This window comes from Neoarius graeffei, chromosome 24 (genome assembly GCF_027579695.1).
Source record: "Neoarius graeffei isolate fNeoGra1 chromosome 24, fNeoGra1.pri, whole genome shotgun sequence".
Taxonomy (NCBI): domain Eukaryota; kingdom Metazoa; phylum Chordata; class Actinopteri; order Siluriformes; family Ariidae; genus Neoarius; species Neoarius graeffei.
Genome location: NC_083592.1, coordinates 16,510,942 through 16,525,673, shown reverse-complemented (window position 1 = coordinate 16,525,673; position 14,732 = coordinate 16,510,942). Strand labels below are relative to the sequence as shown.

Sequence of the window (14,732 nt, the reverse complement as noted above, 5' to 3'; positions counted from 1 at the left end):
TGCAATTTGGTCCTCCAGCTGTTCCTTTTTTGTACCTTTAACTTTTCCAGCCTCTTATTGCCCCTGTCCCAACTTTTTTGAGATGCGTTGCTGTCATGAAATTTCAAATGAGCCAATATTTGGCATAAAATTTCAAAATGTCTCACTTTCGACATTTGATATGTTGTCTATATTCTATTGTGAATACAATATCAGTTTTTGAGATTTGTAAATTATTGCATTCTGTTTTTATTTACAATTTGTACTTTGTCCCAACTTTTTTGGAATCGGGGTTGTAGATTAACTATCTGGGGTCAAGAGCTTTACCGGTAAAGCTCGGCAGGTTTAGAATGAGTAGGTCATTGTAGAGAGACCATGATGTGGGTGGAGCACAGAAGCACGGCAGGCAGTTGTTTGTGTCTTAATTATTTTCTTTATTGCTGCTTTTCAGCACACAACTCAAAACTCTCTCTTCTCACACACACACACACACACACACACACACACACACACACACACACACACAGGCTACTATCAAGCCCTCGGCGCTGACCTCCCCTTCTCACTCTCCTTTTAGAGGGCGCAGTCACTGGAGGAGACACACATTAATTGACAACAGGTGTAGCGATACGACCACTTACCTTCCCTGACTCCGCCCTCCATTCACAGACTGACGCTCGGCCATGCCCCCGCTGCCACATACCCCCACTGCCCGACTCAGGCCGGGGAGCCGTCCGGCCTGCAGCGGACTCCCCCCCTTGACGGGACAGGAAGTCCGCCACGACCATCTGCACCCCCGGCCTGTGGATCACCTCGAATTTAAATGGCTGGAGGGCAAGATACCAACGGGTGATCCACGCGTTGGCATCCTTTATGCGGTGGAGGGGCGCGTGGTCCGAACAGAGGGTGAAAGGGCGTCCCAGTAGGTAGTACCGGAGGGCGAGGACCGCCCACTTGATGGCTAGGCACTCTTTCTCTATCGTGCTGTACCTGCCTTCCCACATTGACAGCTTCCAGCTAAGGTACAGCACAAGATGCTCCTCCCCCTTCTGGGACAGAACGGCCCCCAGCCCTCTGTCTGACGTGTCTGTCTGTAAAATAAAGTCAGGGAAGTGTAACAGTGGCCCCCCCACACACAGTGCAGCCTTTACCCTAGAGAAAGCCTGTTGGCATTGCTCCGTCCACTGGACCGGATCTGGTGCTCCCTTTTTAGTGAGATCAGTCAGTGGGCTGGTGACGTCCGAATAATTAGGTACACGATAATAGACAGCCAGCCTCAGGAACCGTCTCACCTCCTTTTTGATCTTGGGCCTCAGGCAGGCCGCAATTGCTGCCGTCTTATTAATTTGGGGACGCACCTGCCCATGGCCTAAGTGGAAACCCAGATACCATACTTCCATCCGCCCAGTTGCACACTTCTTTGAGTTTGCTGTGAAACCCACCCGCCTCAGCGACTTTAGGACGGCCCTAAGGTGTTCGAGGTGCCGCGGCCAGTCATTGCTGTAGATGATAATATCATCGAGATACGCGGCTGCGTAGGTGGTGTGGGGGTGGAGGACCCTGTCCATAAGCCACTGGAACGTAGCAGGCGCCCCAAACAACCCAAAAGGAAGCGTGACGAATTGGTGTAAGCCAAACAGTGTGGAAAAGGCCGTTTTCTCTTGGGACAGAGGAGTCAAGGGGATCTGCCAATATCCCTTCGTTAAATCTAGTGTCGAATAAAAACGAGCAGCGCCTAATCGATCGAGCAGCTCATCAATGCGAGGCATTGGGTACGCGTCAAATTTAGACACCGCGTTGACTTTCCTATAGTCCACACAGAACCGGACCGACCCATCGGTCTTGGGGACCAGGACCACTGGGCTGCTCCAGTCACTGTGGGACTCCTCGATTATGCCCATTTCGAGCATGACCTCGAGTTCATCCCGGACCACCTTTTTTTTGTGTTCGGGCAGGCGGTAAGGGCGGCTGCGCACTACCACCCCCCGGGGGTGTCTCAATGTGGTGTTCTATGAGGTGGGTGCGGCCGGGCAGGGGCGAAAACATGTCGGGAAATTCCTTCTGCAACTGGGCTACCTCCGTGAGTTGGGCCGGGGAGAGGTGGTCTCCACAGGGGACCGGAGTGGTGGGCGATGTCAATTTCCTTTTTTGAACCTCCGGCCCCAGCTCCGCCTTCTCCGGGATTACTGACACCAATGCCACGGGGACCTCCTCATTCCAACATTTTAATAGATTGAGGTGGTAAATTTGCAATGCCCCACCCCTGTCTGTTTGCCTCACCTCATAGTCGACGTCCCCGACTTGCCATGTGACCTCGAAGGGCCCTTGCCACTTGATCAATTTGGAGCTTGACGTGGGCAGTAATATGAATACTTTGTCTCTCGGTGTGAACTCCCTAAGGCGCATGCCCGTCGTATAGTCGGACTTGACGTTCTTGCGCCTGCCGCAAATTCTCCTGGGTTAAGTGCGTGAGTGTGTGGAGTTTGGCGCGCAGGTCAAGAATGCATTGAATTTCATTCTTACTAGGTGATGGTCCCTCCTCCCAGTTTTCACGTAGCATGTCCAAAATGCCACGCAGCTTATGCCCATATAATAATTCAAACGGCAAAAAACCTGTGGAGGCTTGCGGTACCTTTCGTACTGCAAATAGCAGGGGCTCGAGCCACTTATCCCAATTACGTGCATCTTCGTTTACGAACTTCCGAATTATATTTTTGAGAGGTCGATTAAAACGTTCCACTAAGCCATCAGTTTGTGGGTGATAGACGCTGGTGCGGATAGGTTTAATCCCCAGTAACCCATCCAGCTCGCACAGTGTGCGTGACATGAATGTAGTGCCTTGGTCTGTCAGGATTTCTTTCAGAATCCCAACCCGGGAGATAAAGTGAAAGAGCGCTTCTGCAATACTGCATGCTGAGATATTGCGCAGAGGCACTGCTTCTGGGTATCGCGTTGCATAGTCCACCAGAACTAAAATAAAGCGATACCCCCGTGCTGACCCGTGCTGACCCAAACTGGCCCGACGAGATCCATCCCAATTCTTTCAAAAGGGGTCTCGATTAATGGGAGAGGGCGCAAAGGCACTTTTGGAGTGGCCGTGGGATTTACTAATTGGCATTCACGTCACGCTGCACACCACCGACGGACATCCCCGCGAATCCCTGGCAAATAGAACCGGGCCATTATCCGGGCTAGTGTTTTATCTTGTCCTAAGTGTCCGGCCATGGGATTAAAGTGAGCCGCCTGGAATATGACTTCCCAGCAGCTCTTTGGAATTAATAACTGTGTTATCTTTTCGCCAGTTTGAGTCTCCTGGGTCACTCGGTATAACCTATCCTTAAGAATAGCAAAGTAGGGGAAGGTGGGCGTCGCATTTGGCTGGAGAATTTGACCATCGATTACTCTCACTTGGTCAAATGCTTGCCACACACAACACCTTCACCACTCGTGCTCTCTCCAATGCCTCACCTTGCACCAGGCTTTGGTGGATTGAGGTCTGGTTACAGCTGGAATCCACCAAAGCCTGGTACATATCCCCTTGGACACTTACCAGTATACGATACACTCCGGCCCGATCGAGGGCGGTTTCTGGCGTGTTGGGGACCCGGACCACCGCGCCCACCTCCATCGCGGAGCACTGATGTTGGAGATGTCCTGGCTCCCCGCAGCGCCAGCACACCACCCCAGGCTCTCCCTCTGTACCGGTGTTATGGACATCACTCACCTGGGGGGGGGAGACACAGACAAGGAAGGGGAAAACGGGAGGACACCACGGGTGCACCGGGTCAGCTGAGGGGGAGCCAGCCCCTGCCTCTGCAGTGGGGGAATGGGGCGAGGATGGGAAGCAGAGAGAGAGGAGAAGAGGAGACACGCCTTCCTGGTGTCGGAACTGCCACCATGTGGTCCTCTGCCAGCTTGATAGCTTGGTCCAGCGACGCGGGGCGATGACACTGGACCCACTCTGCCGTTCCTTCTGGAAGTCGCATGACGAATTGCTCATGTCACCAGGTCGATCACTCCCTCAGCGTCGCGGTCGTCTGCTCTCAGCCACCGCCGGCAGGCGTCCCAGAGTTGTTGCCCGAATGCAAACGGTCGACTGACCTCCTCCAAGTGCAGCGAGCGGAAGCACTGCCGTTGTTGCTCTAGGGAGCAGCCGACACGCTGGAGGATGGCTCGTCGGAGATCCGTGTACATGAGCTGGCTGTCAGCGGGGAGCTGCAGTGCAGCCAGCTGCGCCTCGCCCGTCAGCAGGGGGAGGAACCGTGCTGGTCGACCGGCCAACCCCACACCTCCGCTGCTTGCTCAAAGAGTGCAAGGAAGGCTTCTGGATCGTCATGCGGACCCATCTTCGTTAGGGTGAGGTGGGGAGGGTCCGCTCCAGTGGTGGTTGTGGACCCCGCCGACGCGAGCAGGTGCCGGAACGCCTGGCGGTTTTCCTATTGGGCCAGCACCAAGGCTTCGAACCATTGTTCTTGCTCCTTTCGGAGGGCGACCAGTGCTTGATGCTGGTTCTGCTGGGCTGTGGCGAGGGCATGGATCAGGTCCTTGAACAGAGAGGACTCCATGGGGCTGTTCCCTTTTGCACTCCCGGGTTTCAGCACCACTGTAGAGAGACCCTGGTGTGGGTGGAGCACAGAAGCACGGCAGGCGGTTGTTTGCGTCTTAATTATTTTGCTTATTGCTGCTTTTCAGCACACAACTCAAAACTCTCTCTTCTCACACACACACAGGCTACTATCAAACCCTCAGTGCTGACCTCCCCTTCTGACTCTTCTTTTATAGGGCGCGGTCACTGGAGGAAACATACAAACACACATTAATTGGCAACAGGTGTAGCGATACGACCACTCACCTTCCCTGACTCCGCTGTCCATTCACAGACTGACGCTCGGCCATGCCCCCACTGCCAGTCATGTATTTAGATAAATGTTTGTGAATTTTTATCATACAAGCATGATAAACATATTAACAGAAACTTTATACTTTACACTTTCCTGTGTGCTCACTGCCAAATACTATTATATTTTTTAAATTACCTAAATTAGATGAAACATCAAACTTGTCACCTTACTCAGTCACACCGGAGTCGGAGTGCTGAGAGCACCCATTTGCGCATTCATAAAAGACTATTCACATGGTAACGACACGATAATCACTTTCACTTTTTCGGTATTGATTGGTTTCTCTTTCGCGGTGGGAACGCCCACCATAAACAGGACAAAATATGTCCATCATAGTTTAGGCTACCTGTTTGGTGGTAAAACTTGTTACGAGATGAAACGCCGATTTTATGCTCAGGAGGTGCGTCAGATGATTCAGGACAGCAATTCAATTCATGATTCAATTCGATCTTGAGAACCGCGACACTGATGATGAGCGGTGTCATTTTGAACTTCGACTCAATCTAGCCGAAGATCAACTCGAGTAAGTATAAATATTTCTTCTATTCCTTATGAGCATATCCGTGCGCTGTAGTGCATGCACAGGAAAAGTGACTGAGCAATTTTTCCAGAGTTAAAAGTATTTTCCTCAAAAATAGTTAATTTTGCTCTATTTTGAGTTTAGAGAGTAAAATTTGGAGTTGGAGTGGGAGCAAAATTACAGAGTAATTGTGTAACAGAGTAACAGAGTTGGTTGTGGTTCTGAACTGTGTAAAATAGTACAAGAGTTCATTTCAAGACACAATGAATAGAGTCAAATACCACCAGATAAATGAAGATGTTTGTAAAAAGCAGTTTTAGAACTGTGTTGGAATGTGTGGAAAAAAACCCCACTACCTTACCTATTGTGATGTGTTAGGACTAGGACTGTTTTGGCCTCTAGAGGCCGCTGTTATTTCCTTTTCATGTCATGTTTATTTTGGCCTCTAGAGGCCGCCACTGTTCCTGTGTTTTGTGTTTGTGTTAATTGCCTAATTATCTTCACCTGTGTCCTTAATTAGTTTGTCTATTTATACCCCTGAGTTCAGTCCTCTTGTCACGGAGTCTTTGTGCTGTTATGTTTATCTCCAGTTTCCTTTGTACTGTGTTTTTTGATCTTCTTAGCTTTTGAATTTTTGCACTTTGCTTTTCTTTTGGATTATACTCTTTGGTTTTTTTTTGTCTTTTGTTTTGCCCTGTATATAGTGTATATAGTTTAAATAAACCTTTTGATTCTTTTTCTACTTCCGCCTCACGCCTCTGCATTTGAGTCATCCCCCTGGTGGCCTAGTGGGGGTTTGCTGGATTATCACACCAACGAACCAGGTTCGAATCCCAGCAAAACCCTAACAGAAAGACTCCGTCATGACCGACTCAGCAGAGGCTGCTTCAACTGTCTACCCGGCCAACCTTCAGGGAATTATGGCAGCTTTGACACGCTTCGGAGCGATCATGGACGCTCATGGACGTACGCTCACCAGCCAACGTGAGGCCCTCGCTCGCCACGAGGAACTGCTTCAGCAAATTGGGAAAACCCTGGCACAGCTGACATCTCTGCCTGCATCTCCTGCTCCTGATCCAGTTCCTGCTCCTGATCCAGCTCCCACCCCTGCTCCAGTGCCTCCTGCAATGCTGCCTTCTTCACCTCGCGAACCCAGCCTTCCTGCACCACAGAGGTATGACGGCAAGCACAGTGAGTGCCGAGGGTTCCTTACCCAGTGTCAACTCACCTTTGAGCTTCAGCCTACCACCTACACTACGGATCGCCGCAAGATTGCCTTTGTGATCACCTTATTAGCTGGTAAGGCGCGAGCCTGGGCTACTGCTATCTGGCAAAGACAGGGACCTGAGTGCTTTGATTTCCAGCTGTTTTCTGAAGAGATGCTTCGGGTCTTCGATCAGGCAGACATCGGTACCGACGCAGCCCGAAAGCTCATGTCCATCCGGCAAGGAGGAAGCGTCGCAGATTACGCCATCTCATTCCGAACACTCGCAGCAGTAAGTGGATGGAACGAGACTGCCCTGGTGTCAGCCTTCCACCATGGTCTGTCTGACCCCATCAAGGACGGTCTGGCCTCTATTGGATGCCCAAGTGACCTCGAAACCCTCATCTCACATGCTATTCGTCTGGACAACAGGATGAGAGAACGCCACCAAGCCTTGAGCCCCCCCAGCCTCCCTACCTCTACCTGGAGACCATCTACCTCCTTCAGTGACTGTCCAGAACCCATGCAAGTGGGTCGTACTCGCCTCTCCGCATCTGAGAGGGAGCGCAGAAGGAGGGACAAGTGCTGCATCTACTGTGGCAACCCTGGTCACTTCCGAGCATCATGTCCCGAACTCTTGGGAAAAGGACCGCCCCGTCCAGCCGAGGGAGGGTTGTGACGGGGCCTACCCTCTCTCCCGGACTCCCTGGTCAAGGAATCTACATCCCGGTCTCCATCTCCTGGGGTGAGTCTGTCCACTCTTGTCAAGCTTTGATAGACTCAGGGGCGGCTGGGAACTTTATGGATATTCACTTCGCCCAAAGCATCAATATACCTACTGCACCTCTTGAAGTCCCTCTGTCTGTGTCTGCCCTCAATGGCCAAGCGTTAGGTGATGGAAGAGTCACCCAAGTTACTTCTCCAGTCTTCCTCCAGTCTCAAGGTCACAAGGAAGAAATATCCCTGCACCTGATTCCTTCACCTGAGTTCCCAGTTATTCTAGGCCTTCCTTGGCTTACTCGCCACAACCCTCGCATAGACTGGGTAACAAGCCAGGTTGTGGAATGGGGCCCTGCATGCCATGCCTCTTGTCTGCTCTCTAGCTCTCCTGTGTCTCCTGCCGAGCCCCCTGATCTCACCGAGTTATCTCAAGTTCCCACAGAGTACTGGGATCTCAAGGAGGTATTCAGCAAGAGCAGGGCCGCCGTTCTTCCTCCGCACCGGGCCTACGACTGTGCCATCGACTTGCTCCCTGGGACTACCCCTCCTCGTGGCAGACTGTTTTCACTCTCTCAGCCAGAACGCAAGGCCATGGAGGAATACCTCAAAGATGCCCTGGTCTCTGGGTTTATTCGACCCTCCACTTCACCTGCTGGAGCCGGCTTCTTCTTTGTCGGCAAGAAGGATGGGGGGCTCCGACCATGTATTGATTACAGGGGCCTGAATAAGATCACTGTGCGCAACCGATATCCCCTTCCGCTGATGTCCACAGCTTTCGACCTGCTCCAAGGCGCCACCGTCTTCACCAAGTTGGACCTACGGAACGCATACCACCTCATCCGTATCCGACAGGGAGACGAGTGGAAGACTGCCTTTAACACCCCGTCTGGGCACTACGAATACCAGGTGATGCCCTTCGGACTCACCAACGCACCAGCTGTTTTTCAGGCCCTAATCAACGACGTCTTAAGGGACATGATTAACCTATACGTTTTTGTCTACCTCGACGACATCCTTATCTTTTCCAAGACCGTGCAGGAGCACCGCCACCATGTCCGCCAGGTTCTCCAGAGGCTGCTACAGAACAATCTGTTCGCCAAGGCCCAGAAATGCGAATTTCATGTTCCCGAGGTCTCCTTTCTGGGATTTATTGTACGGACAGGCCAACTCCAAATGGACCCTGCCAAGACCCTGGCCGTCCGGGATTGGCCTACTCCCAAGTCCGTTAAGGAGGTTCAGCGGTTCTTAGGATTCGCTAACTTCTACCGCAAGTTCATCAGGAACTTCAGTTCTGTGGCAGCACCCATGTCAGACCTCACCAAAGGGACAGGTGGATCTTATGGCTGGTCTCCTCAGGCAGAAAAGGCGTTCAAAGACCTCAAGGACCGCTTCTGCACGGCACCCATTCTGGTTCTCCCGGACACCTCCCAACCATTCATCGTGGAGGTGGACGCCTCGGACAGTGGTGTCGGCGCGGTGCTCTCTCAACGTTCGGAAGGAAAGCTGCACCCCTGCGCTTACTTCTCCCACCGCCTGAGTCCTGCTGAGTCCCGGTACGATGTGGGGGATCGAGAACTGCTAGCGGTCAAACTGGCCCTTGAGGAGTGGAGGCACTGGCTGGAGGGAGCACAACATCCATTCCTGGTTTGGACTGACCACAAGAACCTGGAGTACCTCCAGCAAGCCAAGAGACTGAACCCTCGACAGGCTAGGTGGGCTCTGTTTTTCAGTCGGTTTGACTTCACCCTCTCATACCGCCCCGGCTCCAAGAACACCAAACCTGACGCACTGTCCAGACTGTTCTCTGCCACTAACAGGGAGAATGAAGTCGGGCCTATTATCCCTGTGTCCCGGATTGTGGCCCCTGTCTGCTGGGGTATTGAGGAGGCTGTCCGACGAGCCCAACGCCAGGACCCCGGTCCTGGGACGGGGCCACCAGGCCTCTTGTACGTCCCACATCAAGCCCGGGCCAAGGTTCTCCAGTGGGGTCACTCTTCCCCTCTCACCGCCCACCCGGGAGCTCGGAGGACCCTGGACTTCCTGAAAAGACGCTTCTGGTGGCCTAACATGGAGAAGGAAGTAAGGTCATTTGTCCTGTCCTGTGAGGTTTGCACCAGAACCAAGAACCCACGACAGCGTCCCCAGGGTCTCCTGCATCCTCTGACCATTCCCCGGCGTCCCTGGTCCCACGTGGCAGTCGACTTTATCACGGGTCTCCCTGAGTCACAAGGTAACACGGTCATTTTGGTCTTAGTTGACAGATTCTCCAAGGCCTGCCGCTTCATACCACTGTGCAAACTCCCCTCTGCTCTTGAAACTGCGAAACTTTTGTTTAATCATGTCTTCCGAGTCTTTGGTCTTCCACAGGACATCGTCTCAGACCGAGGGCCCCAGTTCTCCTCCCGAGTGTGGCACGGGTTCTGCAAGGTCATCGGAGCCACTGCCAGCCTCTCCTCTGGGTTTCACCCACAGTCCAATGGTCAGACGGAGAGGCTCAACCAGGACCTGGAAACCACCCTGCGAGGCCTGGCTATGGATAACCCGACATCGTGGAGCACCTGGCTGCCATGGGCGGAGTACGCCCACAACACCCTGCAGTCATCGGCCACCAAGCTGTCGCCATTCCAGTGCCAATTCGGGTTCCAGCCACCTCTGTTCCCGGACCAGGAGGAGGACGCGGGGGTGCCCTCGGTCAACCAATATGTGAGACGGTGTCGCAAGACCTGGAGCAAGGTCAGGAAGACCCTCATACAGACCTCCAGAACCAACCAGACTCAGGCCAACCGCCATAGAAGACCTGCACACGCTTTCCGCCCTGGGCAGCGTGTTTGGCTGTCCACTAAGGACCTTCCACTGCGGGTGGAGAACCGCAAGCTTGCTCCTCGCTACATTGGCCCCTTCAAGGTGGTGCGCAGGGTGAACCCTGTCTCCTACCGGCTCCAGTTGCCCCGGACTCTGAGGATCAACCCCACTTTCCATGTTTCCCTGTTACGGCCCGTACTGACGTCTACGTATGCCCCTGCCCCTAGGAACCCCCCACCCCCCCGCATCTTCCAGGGGCAGACTGTGTTCACTGTGAATCGCCTGCTTGACTCCCGCCGGGTCCGCGGCGGGTTGCAATATCTGGTGGACTGGGAGGGCTATGGTCCTGAGGAGCGCTGCTGGGTTCCTGCTCGGGATGTTCTTGATAAAGAACTATGTCGGGACTTCCATTCGGCCCATCCGGATCGCCCTGGGAACGTCAGGAGACGCTCCTAGAGGGGGGGGTCCTGTTAGGACTAGGACTGTTTTGGCCTCTAGAGGCCGCTGTTATTTCCTTTTCATGTCATGTTTATTTTGGCCTCTAGAGGCCGCCACTGTTCCTGTGTTTTGTGTTTGTGTTAATTGCCTAATTATCTTCACCTGTGTCCTTAATTAGTTTGTCTATTTATACCCCTGAGTTCAGTCCTCTTGTCACGGAGTCTTTGTGCTGTTATGTTTATCTCCAGTTTCCTTTGTACTGTGTTTTTTGATCTTCTTAGCTTTTGAATTTTTGCACTTTGCTTTTCTTTTGGATTATACTCTTTGGTTTTTTTTTGTCTTTTGTTTTGCCCTGTATATAGTGTATATAGTTTAAATAAACCTTTTGATTCTTTTTCTACTTCCGCCTCACGCCTCTGCATTTGAGTCATCCCCCTGGTGGCCTAGTGGGGGTTTGCTGGATTATCACACCAACGAACCAGGTTCGAATCCCAGCAAAACCCTAACAGTGATGAACCATTTTTATCACTTGACCTGATGGGATTAAGAGTTGGCAGTGGGAGGGGTTTTCACTCTTCTCATTGAATGGAATGGAGTTAAACTCTTCTCATTGAATACCCCTCCCACTGCCAACCCTTTATCCCAAAACAATAGGACATACATTTTCTGATGGCCAGTTAATTGTCTAAATCAATGGAGCAGATTTAAGTTTTTGTGCCTGATATATTCCTAAGACTGAACAGAATCACCTCAAGTGACCAAAACGGTTCGTCACAATGGGTAAGGTTTTTTCACACATTCCAACACAGTTCTAAAACTGCTTTTTACAACAGCTTCATTTTATTTTTTAAAAGTACAATCATGACATACATACTACATAGATGTTATTGTAGCTGAACTTCTGCTGAATACAAAAAAAGTCATATGGCTTTGAAAATGCTGCTTAGATTTGTTGAAATTGACAACAAAATCAGAGCATGCCAAAATCATTAGAGTGCTAGAAAATACCCTCAGACCCCAGAGGGTTAAATGAGAGAAACAAAATGTCAAAAACATTGACAGTGTTAGGGTTCACATTTATTTTCAAATTATGACCAGTATGTCTAAAAGTCATTTAAAAATGATGACGCAGTGGTTTAAAAAAAACAGTCGTCATGATCAAGCTGTCACAATTTTGAAGATAGTGTTTTGATCATCAAGATGATGAGCAACAATTCTTACATATGTTAAAAAAATTGGGGCAGTACACAGTTTAGTCATCACAGAGCAAAGGAGCTGAAAGTGATTCAAGCTTCCAGTAAATGATAAAAAGTATACTTCGGAGTCTGAGTAACTGAGTAATTGTAAAATGCTGATACTTTGAGTGTTACACACATTCAGAAGGCTTCTTTCTTTCTCTAATTTCACAGTGGTTTTAGGGACATTGAGACAACTGAGCACCACCACGTCCATCTTGACTGACCCAACACTCCTTCCAGAAGAAGCTAAGCAGGCTGTTGTCAACTCAAGACATCACTCCACGAAGTCCTAACCTTTTACTTGCTTTCAAATCATGATTTAACTTGGATATCTCTCACAAAGATGTAGCGATTCTGTCGGACGTACTCAAGAGGCTCAAAAGGACATTGTGATACCTTTGTGTGTATCTACATCTGCTTAAGTGATATTTCTCTAAAGTCAGGTGAATCTTCATAAAAATGCGAGAAGAGTGTTGTTCTTTGCTATCCTCAACGCTTTTATCGTAGTAAGAGAGATCCATAGTTTTGGATTTTAACAGTGTTAAAAGGGCTGCTATCGACATAATGGACTTTGTTTTAAAGGGAAATGGAAGTAAAGTGTAAACTTCTATAAAAGGTGAAAAAGGGAATAGCTTTAACAGAATCCACCAGTTGTAGCAAATGGATATCAGTGCACTTGTTTGACAAATCAAAGGCAAACCTGTTTGATTTGTAACCCTTAAAATTATTTTTGTTGAATTACTTTTTTTTATCCAAAGTGATTTTACATTTGACAGGATTTAATACAAGCATTATGAGGGTTAAGTGCTAGGCTCAGGTAGTGGCTGTCTTCCAGTCCAAGGATTTGAATGATCAATCTTCTGATCATTGGCCTTACAGTTAATTAAGAGTTTCTCACACTACACCTTTACACACCTATTCCACTGTCATTGTGATACTAGCAGGTTACCCGGCGTTGCCTGAGTTTTGTAAAATTCTGGGTTGCCCCCAGACTTCCATGTCAAATTTGGTGAAGATCCGTCGAGAAATGGTGATGTTAATCCAAGACAAACAAAAATCCAAACATCCACCACCCAGGGGCCCACCGGGGACCCCCTGAGGCCCAAATATGGAATTTCTGAATTCTGACAAATTGTGGCCATCTCCAGTACCTACTTGCCAAATTTGGTGAAAATCTGTCAAGAAATGGCTACGTTAGCTCAAGACAAACAAGCAAACAAACTTTGCCGCTTATTATATAGATGACAGTATTCTGAATTTGATACAAGTCATGTAAAGAGCATATTCCTTTTGGATGTTCTGAATTTGGTCTTATTCCGAATTTAGCATTTTCCAATTAAGATATTCTTTGGACATGTATACAGCACATCTGGAACATGCATCTCAACTGTGCTTTTATGGCAGTATGCGAAAAATGGGCTCTTGCCTATTTACAATCCACTCTGTGCATTTTACACAAACCAGCTAGATAATCGGAATATGCACGGCTGCATGTAAACAGCTTGGTAGGAATATTGCCATTTTCAGAACAAGGGCAAAAACCAGAATAATTTTTGCATGTAAATGTAGTGATGGAAACTCTTCTAATTAACAGTTATTCGCTGAAGGTAATGTGAATATCAATGAATAATAACTGAGACAAAGTCAAGGTTGCTATTATTCACCGATATTCACTGAGCCTGAGGCAGATAATTGTTTTAATATAAATACACAGGTGATTATTAAAAAAAAAAAACCTATTAAATGTAATTTATTTCAAACTTGAGAAGGGGCACGCAAATGTAATGCATGCAGGCTTGTCACTTATCTATGCTGACTCACAAAAAATAATTTGTTTTGAAATCAATAAAATAAATCTCAATTCCACCTTACCTTTGAGTAGTTTTAGACCAAACATTGTAGCATCTTTAGTACTTTTAGGAACAGCATTTTCTTTCATAATTTGTAATTCTTCCTCACCTATGGTGACAAAGCGTTTGGCCACCATTTTGCCGAGTCGCTCAAGGTGATTATCGAGAAACAGTCTGAATTTCTCGACCAATCAGCACGCACTATTTCCTATAATCACCTCTGTATTTATACTAAGCACCATTAACAGGTGTAGCTTTTTATTTTATTTTTCTGGACATACAGTCTTCTCTGTCTTCCAGCTAAGAGATTTCTCCGACAATTAAGCATATTTGTGTCATATTCTGTTTTTAGAGCATCAGTCATGTCAGATTTATTCTGATTTCCTGTTGAACCTTATATACAACAGGGCTATGAGTAAACTTTCTAAAATGTGTATCATCATATGCACCATCTTCATTTTCTACTTGTTTGTTTGTAGTTGTAATTCCTGGGTTCTGAAAAAAAAAGAAGATTCAGTGCTGTTTACTGCTGAATTGTGTGTGGTGGAATTTTGACTTCCAAAACGATTGTCTTATAGTGGTACAATCCTGTATCATGTATATCAGCATTGAGTTGCATTTGCTCCTCAGGTGTTTCCATAACTACCTAAATTGTTACATTCTGGGGGGAAAAGTTTGCTTGAGATGTGTGTGAACCTGTCATTTTTCGAGTATGTGGTGTGCAGGTTCTGATTTATTGGAATTAGTTTGAAAATAAAAAAAGTTTAAAAATGAAGATTCAGTGATTTAGTAGGTCCAGACAATGCTTGTAAGTTCAGGTTAGACTGATGTGTTGCTTCATACAGTTGGTGTATGCCTTCATTCTCAACAGAGGAAGCACAGTAACTTGTACAAGTAAATTATAATGATTCGCTAAGCTGGTGTGTTTTACTAGGCAAAAAATGTTAAAGAAAACTGCTCATACTGGCTAACCAAGACCTATAAATTTGGACTTATTTAAAAATACCAAGGAAGGACAGCAATTTCAAAATAACTAATTCTCATTGAAAGAGATTTGTCAGTCTCTATCAGGAATTTAAA

At 48.5% G+C, this 14,732-nt stretch overlaps 1 protein-coding gene across 2 annotated transcripts in view; it reads left to right on the top strand.

The window, feature by feature from the left end:
- mlxip (MLX interacting protein) overlaps positions 1-14,427 on the top strand; it is an 80,201-nt gene extending 65,774 nt beyond the window's left edge. For both annotated transcript variants that reach the window (XM_060906797.1, XM_060906796.1), the window contains exon 17: positions 11,974-14,427. In XM_060906797.1, coding sequence (XP_060762780.1) covers positions 11,974-12,095 — 122 coding nt within the window. In that variant the 3' untranslated portion in view covers positions 12,096-14,427. The remainder of the gene's footprint in view (positions 1-11,973) is intronic.
- The last annotated feature ends 305 nt before the right edge of the window (positions 14,428-14,732 follow it).